Source organism: Ceratotherium simum, chromosome 30 (genome assembly GCF_057802395.1).
Source record: "Ceratotherium simum simum isolate JZ-2026a chromosome 30, ASM5780239v1, whole genome shotgun sequence".
Taxonomy (NCBI): Eukaryota; Metazoa; Chordata; class Mammalia; order Perissodactyla; family Rhinocerotidae; genus Ceratotherium; species Ceratotherium simum.
In genome coordinates this window covers 19,547,820-19,560,823 of record NC_141929.1, presented here as the reverse complement: position 1 = coordinate 19,560,823, position 13,004 = coordinate 19,547,820, and the positions used below count along the sequence as shown (strand labels likewise).

General features: G+C 52.9%; 2 protein-coding genes across 8 annotated transcripts; one reads left to right on the top strand and one right to left on the bottom strand.

Moving 5' to 3' along the window:
* Positions 1-83: 83 nt before the first annotated feature.
* CENPT (centromere protein T) lies at positions 84-5,784 on the bottom strand. Of its 7 annotated transcripts, none has more exons than XM_087420085.1 (13): positions 5,624-5,784; positions 4,405-4,495; positions 4,177-4,264; positions 3,973-4,069; positions 3,713-3,849; positions 3,545-3,581; positions 3,176-3,324; positions 2,311-2,511; positions 1,689-2,015; positions 1,352-1,442; positions 590-757; positions 397-501; positions 84-316 (listed from the first exon to the last, which is right to left on the bottom strand). In XM_087420085.1, exons 1-13 carry the CDS (start codon positions 5,734-5,736, stop codon positions 193-195), a joined length of 1,728 nt encoding a protein of 575 aa, XP_087276211.1. In that variant the 5' UTR covers positions 5,737-5,784; the 3' UTR covers positions 84-192. The 7 variants fall into 7 exon arrangements, with proteins under 7 accessions (XP_087276211.1, XP_004431799.1, XP_087276207.1 ...); XM_004431742.3 differs by having other exon boundaries at positions 2,311-2,472; XM_087420081.1 differs by having other exon boundaries at positions 2,311-2,472; positions 3,973-4,096; positions 4,405-4,459; positions 5,624-5,773.
* A 3,885-nt stretch (positions 5,785-9,669) lies between these two features.
* Positions 9,670-11,682, top strand: THAP11 (THAP domain containing 11). Its single transcript, XM_004431743.3, has one exon. The coding sequence runs from the start codon at positions 10,059-10,061 to the stop codon at positions 10,971-10,973; it is 915 nt and encodes a 304-aa protein (XP_004431800.1). The 5' UTR covers positions 9,670-10,058; the 3' UTR covers positions 10,974-11,682.
* Positions 11,683-13,004: the final 1,322 nt, after the last annotated feature.

The window sequence follows — 13,004 nt, the reverse complement described above, 5'->3', positions numbered from 1 at the left end:
CTCCAGGTTATGCTGGGGAGTCGAGGGGAGGGGGGTTAGTCTCTGCCTAGCTGGTCCCAGGACATGCACCAAAACACAGCAGATTCTGTTTGTGAAACTTTATTGATGCTAGAGGGCGGGGAGGAGACCTGGAAGAGTATGTGGAACCAAGTGGCCCCAAGTAGGGACAGGGCAGGCATCAAGGCCTGGCCACTACTGGGCAGGGAAGACAGAGTTGCCACTGAATGCACAAGGGATGAGCAGCTGCCGGTACTCCAGGGGCAGGTGCCGCTCCACAAGCACGTGCAGGGAGAGTTGGTCGGTGACCAGGCCCTGCCTGCGGCAAAGGATAGAAATAGACACAGAATCAACACCAGAACTCCCACACCCAGCACCTCCCTGCTTCTGCCCACTTACCGTCGCATCAGCAGCTCCAGGTCCTCTGGCCTTACAGTTTTGCGGCCAGCATGAGCAGCAAATACCTCCAGGTCATCACAAAGATGCTGGAAATACTTGTCCAGGCTGCCAAGAAGGTTGGGGTAGAACAGACTGAACAGACTGTTCATGATCTGAGGGGCTCCACTCCCTACCCTGAGTGTCCAGGACTCACCACTTCTCCACCATCTCAAGAGCCTTCCTCTCCATGGGCATCTTAGCATAGAAGCTAAAGAGTTTTGCATAGTGGCTCAGTCTAGTCTTGTAGGGATCTTGACGGGGCTTGGGGCCAGGGGTTCGGGCCCTGGGAGGAAGCCTGGCCGACAGAGGCTCCAGAGGTAAGCTGGGTGCAGGAGTGGACAGAGTTAGCTAACTGCTGCCTGAAGAGGCCTCTAATCAAAGACAAGTCTTGCTGGCTCCTGCCAAGACTGGGGCCCTTGTGCTCCTCGGCCAGCCTGGACCAACAACTCCCAACTATCTGCTGGGGGGGCAGTAGGGACAGGGGGCCACATAGACACCTGGTCTTGCCCTGGGGCCCTGATCCTCCACAGTCTGGACCCAATGTCCCAGTCTAGGCTCATCATATGAATTGGTACTTGCTCAGGCCCATAACCCTCAGACCTCGGGATAGACATTCCCTCCTCTCGGCCCACTGCTGTCTGTCTGATTCCGCTAATCCTCCCCCAGGAAGCCTTCTCTGACTACATACCAACCTAGGCACTTCCCCTACTTAGTCTCCTCTAAGCCCCTGGAAGCAGACACCAGGATGACAGATGTGCCCTCTCGGTGAGTCCCACCCAGCCCAACTCAGGGTGCTCTGCTGGGTAATCATCTGCATACCTATCAGAAGAGGGATAACCCTGTGGTGCCCAATGCTAACTTCAGTGCCTGCCCCCTTCCCAAGAGGCCCATGCAGAACAGGGTTGTGAGATCTTACACTGCAGTGCTAGGCGGTGGGGCTGGCTCAAGACACTGTAGTTGCTTGGCCTGAAGAAACTCCGGGGTGCTGGCAGCCAACTCTGGACTTACTGCAGAGGAAGGGCAGGGTTACAGGGGGCTGAGGCCTGACCATCTCACTCAACCCTGAAGGCCCACAGCCTCTTTGTCCTGTTCCTCAGGGCCCCATCTAGCTCTGGCCAGCCAAGCAAGGGGCCCCTCAGAGTCTCCCTGGCCGAACACTACCTGTGCCCAGAAAAGCTCCTCCTCCAAGGCTGGGCCTGAACACAGTTGTCACTTACCCACTCACCCCCTGATCCCTGCACTGGGCCCCTTACCTGTCCTACCAGAGGTGTCCACATCCCCTGAAGATCCTTCAGGCTCCTTGGTCTCAATAGCCCCCTGGGATCCCTCTGCTTCTGTCACCTGTGTGTGTCCCTCAGGCTCTTCTGCTCTGGCAGATCCTTGTGCTCTTGCTGCCTCCTTCACTTTGCTCATGCTCAAGCTTTCTTCCATTCTTTCCTCTGCCTCCTCACCAACTCCATCCTGTAAGGGCTCTACTGCAACTTCTCCAAAGATACTACTGCTGCTGTGTGAGAAACTCATAGCAAGGGCATCAACCTCCTCTGCTCTTCCGGCCAGAAGTTGGGCTGGTTTCCCAGGACCTGAATCAAGAGGAGAGAATACAGGCTAGAGAAGCAGTAGGCCAAGGCTGTAGCTCTGAGAAGGGTAAAGATGGAGTAGTAAAACCATCATAGCACATCAAGGAAAAGAGAAGGCCAGAGGCAGCCCTAGGGTACTGGTTTGGAGTCTCCTGGCCCAACACTGACTCTGCTGCTCTTGGATGGAGGAGGGATCAACAGCCAAGAGGTGGGGGGTGGGGGAAAGCAGGGAAAACCACCAGTGCCAATTCTCGCCCAAGCTAGGCTTGGCTCCTGGCCACCTGCCCCACATACTCACTGTTGTTCTGCAGCCTAGGCCCACTGCTCCGTGTCCTGTGACTGACAGCTCTCTCAGCATCTTCAGCCCCAGAGTGAGAAGGGCAGGGCAGGGAGTGGTGCACACTGGGGGACTGGCCAACCAAGGGTTGGGAGAAGGGCTGGGTGTCCTCCAACACAGTATCTGTTGGCAGGGTAGCAACAAGGGTTCTGAGGCTGTTATCTGGAGATCAAGGGCCAGTTGGCACTCAGTGTATTCCAGGCCCACCTGCTGCAACCCAGTCACCAGGGCCTGGGTAGTGGGCCCCATGAGTCTACCCCGAGTGGCCTTCAGAGAGAGAAGACTGCCTTGTACTCTAAGCCTTATCTCCCTTCCAAAGCAATCCTTGTTTATGTTCCTGCTCCTTTGCTTGCCATTCCCAGGCTCCACAGCTTGCGCCACCCAAACTGGTCACCCATGCCTCCACTCTCTACTTCTCACTATGCTCCCTCTGCCTGGAACCCTCTTCTTACCCTGATGAACTTGACTTGTCTTCTGGAATCAGGCTTCCAGGTCAGCTATGACTGGCTAGCTGATCCTGAAACCTGGCTCCTTTCAACCTCCCAACAAGCTCCAGCCACCATATTACACCCTTTTCCTACCCTCAGCCCTGTAGCTCCTCAAGGATATGAGGTCCTAGAAAACACTGAGGACTAAGACTGGGCCCCACCAAGACAAGAGGCACCTTGTGGAAAGAAAACAGAAACTCCTCATAGACCTACTGGCCAGGCTTGCTCACTGTCCTTGACCCAACAGAGGGGGTAGCAACCCTGGACTCAGCAGCACCTCCTATCTGTCATGGGGAGTGCTTTCACCACAGGCCAGAAAAGGGAAATCTCAGCCTTACCTGGAGGAGCCAAAGCCAGGGAAGTATCTCGCAGATCCTGCAAAAATGCACCCACATCTACAGCTCGGTGGGTGGGAGGTCTGCGGGCCAAACCAGGCCTCTGCACTGACTGTGGCTGGAGAGGTGTGGCAAAGGTCAGGTTGAGGGAACTGGTGGGAGGGAGGAGGCACGAAGGAAAGTCAGGTACCTGAGGCTCAGCATCTCTCCCCGCAGGATTCCCCCATCTGCCCTGGTGCCCTCATCTCTTAGAACATAGCCAGCATGCTGTGAGGCTAAAACTGGAAGGGGGCAGTATGGCCAGATTCCATTCTAGTCAGCACTCTTTCCCCAAGCCTCTTCTCTACCAACCCCCAGAACAGGCAACAGCACCTGGTGAGGGAGGAGGCATCAGCATTCCCATGAGGCTCTGCAAGAGAATGTAAAAAGAAGAAACCATGATAAGTTACCTAGGCTCATGAGAGCCCTTTTTCAGGCTTCCTGAGCCTCTCCAGAGGACAGGAGAGAGACAGTGGCCACAGGTGTTTTCCAGGCCCTCACCTTGGGAGAGAGGCAGCTCCTGGTCCATTCCTTGCTGAAACACTGACAATCTCAGCCTCTGCTTCCTCTTGCCAGGAGCCAGCAGTCCTGGAGCCAGAGTTGTTGGGGGTTCGAGCTCAGGAAGTTGCAGCTCCAGGCTACAAGGATGGAGCTTACCTCAGACAGGCCAAGAAGCCCAATTCTGGCTTTTGGGATCCCCAAGAGGCTCCCTGACCAAAGCTGGCCAACAGCCCAGCCCAGGGAGGGAATTCACTGTGTACCTGCCCCGACTGCTTTCCCGTCTGGGGGGCTGGACCACCTGTGGTGCTGGCACTGGCTTCACCACTGACTCTGGCATCACGATGGAAGATTCTGGGGCTGCACAAACAGCAAGGAGAGGGTGGGCTGGCAGGGCATGCTGCCTTGAATGAGGGAAATCATAGGACTGGTGCCTAACTATGACCAGCAGGCCAGTGCTCACTCACCAGTTAGCAGGATGTTCTTCAGCAGAGTCCGGGGTGTCTGTTCCTCCAGGTGTCCACTGGCTTGAACGTGGGCCAATTTGCCAATAGACTATGGGCAAAAGCACCAAAGCAATCAGTCTGTTCCTTTGCCTCGAGATTCCCTCAAGGTGGGCTCCAGAGCAGAGCTAGACATCAAGGCTCCCTGAAGGTAGCCAGAGCCCTGTAGTGGTCAGTGGGCTGGGCACTTACCTTGGTTCTCTGGGAACGCCGCCTCGCAGTCATCTTTGTTTGGCTGCTCAACCTCCTAGAGGAAGGGGTTTCAAGCAGGGCTCTCTGGGCACTGTGTAAAGACCAGCAGCTCTGAATTATGCAGGGAGGGGGAACTAGAGGATGCAGAGTTGAGCTTTCATCAGAGATCTTGGCCTGAAGTCCTTTTCCTTCAGGGCCAGGGACCCAGAAACCACTTGCCCCTCCCATAGCCCCTGTTGCCAGTTTTATGTCAACAAGGTTGTGGATGAAAGGGAGCCTGAGGGGTACGGGAAGAGAGAGGGACTATCATGACCCAGCCAGAGAGAGGGGCTGAGGAAGGCTTCACAGAGGTGACTTTGGCAGAAGTAGGGGTCAGCCACAGAGACAAGAGGAGAATTGGAAGAGTATCCATTCTAGACATTAAAATAACAATCCAAGAAGGATATTTAAATATTTTTAAACCTTTTAAGTACTTGTCAGCGTCTGACAGCAACCTCCACATGGGTCACTCCAGCCCTGGTCTTTCCAGTCCAGTCCGTCTCAGATTCCAGAACCACATAAATGTTCCCAGAGCACTGTTCCCACTTCATCACTCACGGGTCTAAAACCCATAATGAATGGCTTCCCATTGCCTATAAAGGAACTGCACTGCCCCAGTCTGGTAGATGCCAACTTCCACACCCTTTGCACCATAAGCTCACCACAGCTCTAACTGACACTCCCACCTGCAAAGTCAGGCCAAATTGCCCGCAAAGCATCTTTCTAGTTCCTGCCTCCCAACTTCAGCCCAGGCTGTGCTCTCCAGCTCCCTTCTCATCTTCCAGCTGGGAGCTACAGAGACAATAGGACTAAATGTGCAGGAAAAGGTGGGGACCACCTGGGAGGCAGTTCAGGGCAGATGCCTGGACACATCATGGAAAAGTGACCTAGAGAACAGGGCAGAAGGCCAGATTCTGAGCGCCTATCCTTCGCCTCTAGAGGCGGACACCCAAAGACGCGGGCATAGTTGAGTTCTGTGGTCCCAAGCGGCCTGGAGTCCCGGGGGGTTGGGGGCACAAACAGCTGACCCGAGCCCAGTTAGGGGAGTGGAGCTAGTTCTCAGAGCCCTGGGCTCTACTCCTCTCCGGTACTCGGCTTCCCTCTCCAAACAAAGTCAGCGCTGGACCCCACCACCCAGTCCCTCAGGTTGCTCTTGAGCTCGGGCGGCGCCCACACATACCCAGCCCGAGCATTCCGGGGTCGCCGCGGGGTGCGGGGGTCCGCTGTATCCAGCACGCGCCGCAGCAGCGTGCGCGTCGTAGGCTCGCTGTCGGGGTTGCCACTGTCCGCCATCGCCTCAGCCGTTCGCCCTCCCAACCGCAGGGCTAGCCACAAACGTCGCCCTCCCGCCGCTGCATTTAAGCCAACTCTCGCGATGCTACCGCACAGCCCCACGGGAATTGCAGTTCCAGCTCCATTGCTTTGCTGAACTTGGTGTGTGTGGGGGGCGAGGTTTGCAAACTGAATTTGGGAGTGAGCCTGGGCAAATGTGTGCAACCAGTGGAAGCCTTGGTTTCCTCATCTATAAATTGAGGATGATACTCACTTAATAAGGGGCTTGTAATGATTCAATGAGATAATGTTTAACTCAAGGTCTGACAAATACTAAGCCAGGCCATCAATAAATAGCAGTCATGGGCCAGCCCGTGGATTAGCGGTTAAGGGCACGCGCTCCGCTGCTGGTGGCCCGGGTTCCGCCCCAGGCGCACACGGACGCACTGCTTGTCAAGCCATGCTGTGGTGGTGTCCAGTATAAAGTAGAGGAAGATGGGCACGGATGTTAGCCCAGGGCCAATCTTCCTCAGCAAAAAAGAGGAGGATTGGCATCGGATGTTAGCTCATGGCTGATCTTCCTCACCAAAAAAAAAACAAAAAAGGAATGTCTTTCATTCCCATCTCCCTCTCCGAAGATGAAGAGAGACACACTTGGGCCAGGAAAAATAATTTTATCCTATATGTAACTTGGTCAGATTTGCATTTGTAAAAACCCCTGTCTGTGGGATATCTGTCTATCAGAAGAGATCAGTTTGCAGACTTGGGGGCTACATTTTATGATCTCCAAACACGTGCAATTTTGAGATGAATTCTGGCTTTCAAAAGTTCTGTTAATGCTGGAGACTCCATTACCACAGTTTTCACCAATTTACAGCCCTACACTTTTCTTTTTTTTTTTTTTTAAAGATTTTATTTATTCAGTTTTTCCCCCCAAAGCCCCAGTAGATAGTTGTACGTCATAGGTTCACATCCTTCTAGTTGCTGTACGTGGGACTCAGCCTCGCGTTGGACGGAGAAGTGGTGCCTCGGGGCGCTCCCGGGATCCGAACCCGGGCCGCCAGCATCAGAGCGCGTGCACTTAACCGCTAAGCCACGGGGCCGGCCCCCTACACTTTTCTTAAATTTTCATGGGAACTGAATTAGAACTTGGGTTCTGAGTCTCCTGTGGAGTTCTCATGTTTGCTTCTAGACTGGGTGTAAAGTATCAGATACTGGAAACAGGCATGGGCATATATGTGCTTGTGTTAAAAAACAGAGCAAAGAAAAAATTGGATTCTTGCTTCTCAAAATAAGAGAACTGCAGAGGAAAAGCATATCAATATTCCTCGTAATTTAGATCTGACCTCTGTGTTATCTGACTTAATTTGCTAGCCCTTTGCAGGCACATTTCCATGGTCACTATCAACCACTTAAGTGCAACACATGTATCTATCTATCTATCTATCTATCTATCTATCTGTCATGCTTTGAGCTGGATAATACAGAAAAAACAAAAAAATATTTTCAAAACCATTGAGAATATGCTTACTTTTGCACAGTATTATTCTATGTGTTTACATAATTGATTAAACTTTATATTTACTGCTTGTTAAAAAAAAAACAACAAAACACTGGGTTCATGAAGTGAGGGAGGGAGAAGTGAGAGACACTGGCAAGGGCCAGACCTCATGTTGTCTTGAAGGCTCTGGAAAGGAGTTTGGATATTATTCTAAATGTAATAAAGGCCGGCCCCATGGCTTAGAGGTTAAGTGCGCGCGCTCCAATGCTAGCGGCCCGAGTTCGGATCCCAGGCACACACAGACGCACCGCTTCTCCGGTCATGCTGAGGCCTCATCCCACGTACAGCAACTAGAAGGATGTGCATCTATGACATACAACTATCTACTGGGGCTTTGGGGGAAAAAAATAAATAAATAAAAATTAAAAAAAAAAATGTAATAGGCCACTGGAGGGATTTAAGCAGAGGTAATCATATTTTCTCTGGCAGCCATATGAAGAACAGATTGTCAGGGAGGCAAGATTGGAAGCAGGGAGACATGTGACAAGGTACTTGCCTTTCTCCAGAGATGACAAGACAGAGAGTGGGCAGGGCAGTGGGGGTGAGGAGAAAGCCATGCATTCCAGATGTGTCTTGAGTGTAGATTAAGTGTAGATTAGAGGTGATTTTCTGTACTGGAAGGTAGAATTTTATCCATCATAATATTCAATGTTTTGTGCATAAAGAAATTATATCAATTTGACCCCTCACTAACATTTTTTTAGTAAAGTAGTTCTTGAGACAGGAGTAGAACCATATCAATAACTGTATGACGATGACAATACATAACAGATATAATGATCTTTTGCTGTACTGTACACATTTAATAAACATTTAAACATTTAACAAAATATGTATTCATGTTTTTACTGTGGTATAAATGATTCACCCATATGAAGGCACATTTTTCCCCATGGGCTACACATACTAGAGAATGCATTTCTGAATTTGAAGGGGTTCAAGCTGTGGAGACCCCAGCTTCCCAGACCAAGAGAAATGGGAGTTTCTTCTGCTATGGCTCTGAAAAGCCCACACAAATAACAAAGGATCGCATTGGTTATAAACAGAAATGCAATGGTAATGTTTGGGTGTTGGGACCAGAAAAATAGCTCTTTTTTCCCATTGTCCTGTATTTTTCTAAAACATTTTGAGTCCGTTTTATAATAAAGAACAAACAAAAAAAAGGTAACAGTTAATTTGGAGTGTTATTTTTTTCTTTCACGTTTTTAAATAGCTTGATTTTGTTTTTATATCAAATAATTAGAAGTAATATATACTAGTCTTCGATTTCATACCCGTGGTCTGTAATCAGGAGAGAAAAAAATGAGGGAGAGTCAGGAGGAAGGGTGAAGAAGGGCAAGAAGTGGGAAGGGGGAACTCAGCAAAGGAGGGCTAGCTTGCAGGTAATTCCCTTAGACGACTGACTGCCTGGCCTCCTCCCTGGTTTTCCACAGCCTCTCTTGCCCTTTAGAACATTTTCCCCACAGAAGTCAACGGAATGGGGAGGTGTCTTCTTACAATACAAATCCCGTCCATCCTCTCGTTCAACACCCTTCAATAGCCCCCAGTCGCCTGCAGAATAAAATACCAAATCTTTTAACTTGACTCAGTTTAGTATCTTTCCGCGCTTTTGCCGCCCCCTTCCAGGCTCTTTATGGGCGGAGCCTAGCTCTTTGCTGCCTCCGGAGCTTTACAGGCCGGTTCCCGGGGGCAAGAATCGGCTACTTCCTCCCTACCCAACATTTTCGTACTTTCTTCTTCCTGAGCTTCCACCTCCCATTTTCAAATCCTCTGTCCTGTTCATTCCTTTGGAACGTTTATTTCTGTAATGAGACATTCATTCGCGTGCAATCACATCTATTATCCAAAAGTCAGACCTTCATCCCTCTAGGTAGTCAGGCCAGGTCGGTCTGGCTCCTTACGATTCCCAACTCCCTGCACTGTGCCCGGCACACAGTAGGCGCCTACTGGTGACTACGTATGTTTAGGTCAATAAATGAGTCAACGCAAGCAGCAGCTGAGTCGGGGCAGCGTCCCCAACGCAGAGCAAGGGGCTCCTGAGGTCTTTCAGCGCGTAAGGCCGGGATTCCCCACCCCACTCCCGCAGGAACGCCGTCACCTCACAGTCCCAAAGGGTTGGGAGACGGCTTCCGCCAGGCAGCACAACCTCGCCCAGATCCTGGTCAGCAGTAACCCGACCTTTCCCTTGGGGGGCGCTCCACGCCGCAGCCGCCCAGTTCAGCGCAGGGCATTGCGGGACTTGTAGTTTCCGTAGGCACATGCCCAGGGCGCTTGCGCAGTGGAGTGGCGCGCGCCACCTGATACCCGTCAGGATTTCGGGTCCTTCTGAAGGACGGTACGGGTGACAGCGTTCCAACCGATTATGCCTTTGTACTTCGCCCAGGATGACCCAGATGGGGAGAAGAATCTGCTCTGCGTTGGCAGTCGCGATGCACTGGAAAGCTGCCGGAATAAGCCCGCCCCCGCTCCGGAAGTGAGCGGCTTCTGGCGCGGTGCATTGTGGGGGGCGTAGTCCTCCTTTCCAGGCGGTCCTTCGCGGCGTCCCCGGGGCCGACTCCGGAGCGCAGGCGGGCGGCTGGGCGGGCGGCGCGGCGCGGGCCGGCGGGAAGCGTATTCTGGGCACGGGGCGCCGGGCCACGCCGGCCGCGCAGAGCAGCAGTAGTGGGAGGCCGCTGAAGGCCTCGCGCGGCGCCGCCCGTCGAGGGGCGGGCGGCGGCAGACCGACTGGGCCGTCGAAGGGCTCAGGAGGCCGGTGGGCCGGGCCGGGCCGCGCGGCGCAGCCATGCCTGGCTTTACGTGCTGCGTGCCGGGCTGCTACAATAACTCGCACCGGGACAAGGCGCTGCACTTCTACACGTTTCCCAAGGATGCTGAGCTGCGGCGCCTCTGGCTCAAGAACGTGTCCCGTGCTGGCGTCAGTGGGTGCTTCTCCACCTTCCAGCCCACCACGGGCCACCGTCTCTGCAGCGTCCACTTCCAGGGCGGCCGCAAGACCTATACGGTGCGCGTCCCCACCATCTTCCCGCTGCGCGGCGTCAACGAGCGCAAAGTAGCACGCAGACCCGCGGGGGCCGCAGCCGCCCGCCGCAGGCAGCAGCAGCAGCAACAGCAGCAGCAGCAGCAGCAGCAGCAGCAACAGCAGCAACAGCCCTCGCCGTCCGCCTCTACTGCCCAGAGCGCCCAGCTGCAGCCGAACCTGGTGTCCGCCTCTGCGGCTGTGCTCCTAACCCTTCAGGCCGCTGTAGACAGTAGCCAGCCTCCAGGATCCGTGCCGCCGGCGCCCACCACTCCCACCGGAGAAGACGTGAAACCCATCGACCTGACGGTGCAAGTGGAGTTCGCGGCCGCAGAGGGCGCAGCCGCCGCAGCCGCCGCGTCAGAGCTGGAGGCTGCTACGGCAGGGCTGGAGGCTGCCGAATGCCCTATGGGCCCCCAGTTGGTGGTGGTGGGGGAAGAGGGCTTCCCTGATACTGGTTCCGACCACTCATACTCGTTGTCGTCAGGCACCACGGAGGAGGAGCTCCTGCGCAAGCTGAACGAGCAGCGGGACATCCTGGCGCTGATGGAGGTGAAGATGAAGGAGATGAAGGGCAGCATCCGCCACCTGCGTCTCACTGAGGCCAAGCTACGCGAGGAACTCCGCGAGAAGGATCGGCTGCTGGCCATGGCTGTCATTCGCAAGAAGCACGGAATGTGAATGGGTGCCCCTGCGGCCTGCGGGACTCCCGGACCCTTGCCAGCCTAGGGAGATCTCAGGCCGCCACTGTTGAACTGCCCCATACTCCTGGGGCATTGGTTGATAGTACTGAGTCTTAGGGCAGCTGGACTCTTTTGCTGGTGATCCTCTCCTGTTTCCTCCTGAAGCGAGGTCCTGAAGTCTGGGACCTTAGACTCTGCACTGGTGACACCAGCAATTATGACTTTGTCTACCCCCCCAACCTCACCCCCAGTTTATCTTGCAGGTTCTGGTTAAGCAGAGGCTTAAGAACCAGTGAACTTGAAACTTACTCCCTAGGGATGCAGGTGGGATGCCCAAGGACTATGGGTTTGGGAAGACAACACCTTGAGGTTGGCGAGCAATCAGAGACAACTCTTCCATATGTAGTGATAAGAGATCCAAGTAACATCAGTTCTCCTTTTCATGCTTTTCCTTCCCAGGTGCAGCCTGTGATTCTGATGGGGACTGGCAGATCTATCTCTCTGCCTCCCAGGACCTCCCTCCCCAGGAGGCCATCTACAGGGGGATCTAGGTAACCTGCTGATGGAGATCCAGCTTGCCAGGGACTTAGGTTTATCCTGTTATGTTTGCTACTGGTTACAAATTCTATTTTCTGTACAATTAGTCAGACTAAAGTTTTCACTGTGTTTGTTTGGCAAAACGAATTAAACAGAAAGTAAGGTTTTTATTTGGGTTTCGCCATTTTATTTTTATAAGGATTCAGCTAAGTGTCCCTGAAATGTGGGGAAATAGGGCCTTGGCCTTAGGTCTCAAGGACCAGGCTGACCCTGAGAGTAGAGATGCTTCAGTGACCAGGTTTCTCCATAAAGGGGCCCTAAGCAAATGGAACCTGGCCTCATAAGGTCCTCACAGAGTTCCTGGACCAGCTCACCCCAAAGACTTTGGAAACCACCAAATGGTCCCAGTTTGTCCATGGGTTAGCTCTCTGTGTCTTTTCAACAGGGAGAAGGAGCAACTGAGAACTAAACAATTGTGTCAGCCCACCTCTCTGAAGGTTTTGAATTCCTCATGAATTTTCAGCTGGGGTTGAATTTTGCTCACCATTATAGCCTTTAAGCCTTAGTACAGCATCTGGCATACATGGGCATGCAGTTACATCAGTGAAGACCACAGCTGGAGCCAGCCATGGCTCCTGAAGGCACAAGGACTCTTATACAGATACCTTTTTTGGCCTTAGTACACTTTCAGTGTGAAGGAGCTGGATCCATAGAAGGCTTTAAGGAATAGGAGTTGGGATTTGAGACTCCTTGGCTCATTTTTTGGCTATTTCCATCTTTCTTTAGATTGGATATTGTAGAATGAGGTGAAATTTTTACCTATAGCTCCAACTAATTCAGCTAAAAGCCAATGGGGGAGGGCCGGCCCGGTGGCTTAGCGGTTAAGTGTGCGCGCTCCGCTACTGGCGGCCCGGGTTGGGATCCCGGGCATGCACCGATGCGCTGCTTCTCTGGCCATGCTGAGGCTGTGTCCCACATACAACAACCAGAAGGATGTGCAACTATGACATACAACTATCTGCTGGGGCTTTGGGGAGGAAAAAAAAAAGGAGGGGGATTGGCAATAGATGTCAGCTCAGAGCTGGTCTTCCTCAGCAAAAAGAGGAGGGTTAGCATGGATGTTAGCTCAGGGCTGATCTCACACACACACAAAAAAGCTAATGGGGAGAGGCAAATGCCTTTAAAGCTAGCCCTGTTTACTATGGCTGTTGGGGCAAATTGGACACTTCTTGGGCTTCATAAAACATGACTCCCTTCTCTGTTACTTATGGAAAAAGCCGCTTGCCTGGGGACTTTCCCTGTGGCTGCGAAATGGAATGACTCTAAAATGTTCCTCTAATCTCTGCTCTCCTCCTAGCCCCTTGGCACTGACTTGAGAAACAAACAAGTCTCTGGTGGGGAGGAGGGGTGGAGCACAGGTTGTGCAGGTGTCTGGTTGGAGAAGGGACTAGACCTCTGGGGAAGGGACTGGATGTCTGCCTTCCTAGGGTTA

What these genes read in the sequence shown, in the direction of transcription:
- THAP11 (XM_004431743.3), top strand. Translation starts at nt 10,059, where the DNA reads ATGCCTGGCTTTACGTGCTGCGTGCCGGGCTGCTACAATAACTCGCAC.
- CENPT (XM_087420084.1), bottom strand. Translation starts at nt 4,632, where the DNA reads ATGGGAGGGGCAAGTGGTTTCTGGGTCCCTGGCCCTGAAGGAAAAGGA. An exon ending in GGACACCTCTGGTAGGACAG is followed by an intron (nt 1,443 to 1,688) that starts GTAAGGGGCCCA and finishes CTTCCTCTGCAG; the next exon opens with TAAGTCCAGAGTTGGCTGCC. An exon ending in CCACCGCCTAGCACTGCAGT is followed by an intron (nt 758 to 1,351) that starts GTAAGATCTCAC and finishes TCCTGCACCCAG; the next exon opens with CTTACCTCTGGAGCCTCTGT.